Source organism: Penaeus monodon, chromosome 33 (genome assembly GCF_015228065.2).
Source record: "Penaeus monodon isolate SGIC_2016 chromosome 33, NSTDA_Pmon_1, whole genome shotgun sequence".
Taxonomy (NCBI): Eukaryota; Metazoa; Arthropoda; class Malacostraca; order Decapoda; family Penaeidae; genus Penaeus; species Penaeus monodon.
Window position 1 is genome coordinate 33,419,292 of NC_051418.1, and position 662 is coordinate 33,419,953.

The 662-nt window shown below is 39.9% G+C and overlaps 1 protein-coding gene across 1 annotated transcript in view; it reads right to left on the minus strand.

Annotated features, from left to right (window-relative positions):
• Positions 1-662, minus strand: part of LOC119594417 — a 5,696-nt gene that overhangs the window by 552 nt on the left and 4,482 nt on the right. Inside the window, exon 4 of the mRNA XM_037943479.1 lies at positions 461-563. Coding sequence (XP_037799407.1) covers positions 461-563 — 103 coding nt within the window. The remainder of the gene's footprint in view (positions 1-460; positions 564-662) is intronic.

The following is a 662-nucleotide window of genomic DNA, read 5'->3' on the forward strand; positions in this document are numbered from 1 at the left end:
TAAGAGTGGTCATCATGTAAAAGAATAAATGAAAACTCATGCAGAACATTATGTAATCAAGCAAAGATATGAAGAGCAGAAAAACACATGATAATGCTCTTCCCTTACTTAGCAAACTGAGTACGGACCTTGAATTTAATTAGGTTGTGGGTTATCTCAACAGAACAATTTTAGTCACACAAAAGGAAATCTAATAAATAAATATGAATAAAAAATGGAGATGATGACTACCATATGGTGATAACAGACATAAGGCAGAAGAGGAGAATATCGACATACCATAACCAAGAAGGGGACCTAAAACAAAGAAGAACGTGGAAGATGACAAACAAGAAAACACAACAAGAAGACAATCAAGGACAAAGTAAGATGATGGAAACATGCCCAGAAGACAACGTGAGAACAAGTAGTGGAGCAAAAGCACAAACGAAGAGACAGAGGGACAATGGAAGAAAGCTACCTTGGTAATGAGGTTGTTGCGCCATCTCCCCTTCACTCCAGCACACTTCTTCCAACGGCTGACCTGTCTCTCATCGTCCTCCGTGCGTCGTCCTTGGTAGAACCTGAAAAAAAAAAAAAACGTACAAATGTATGTCAACACGTCAGCAAAAGCTACCACTCTGTTTGTGTGTGTGTGGCAGGGGTGGGCTGTATGTGTATGT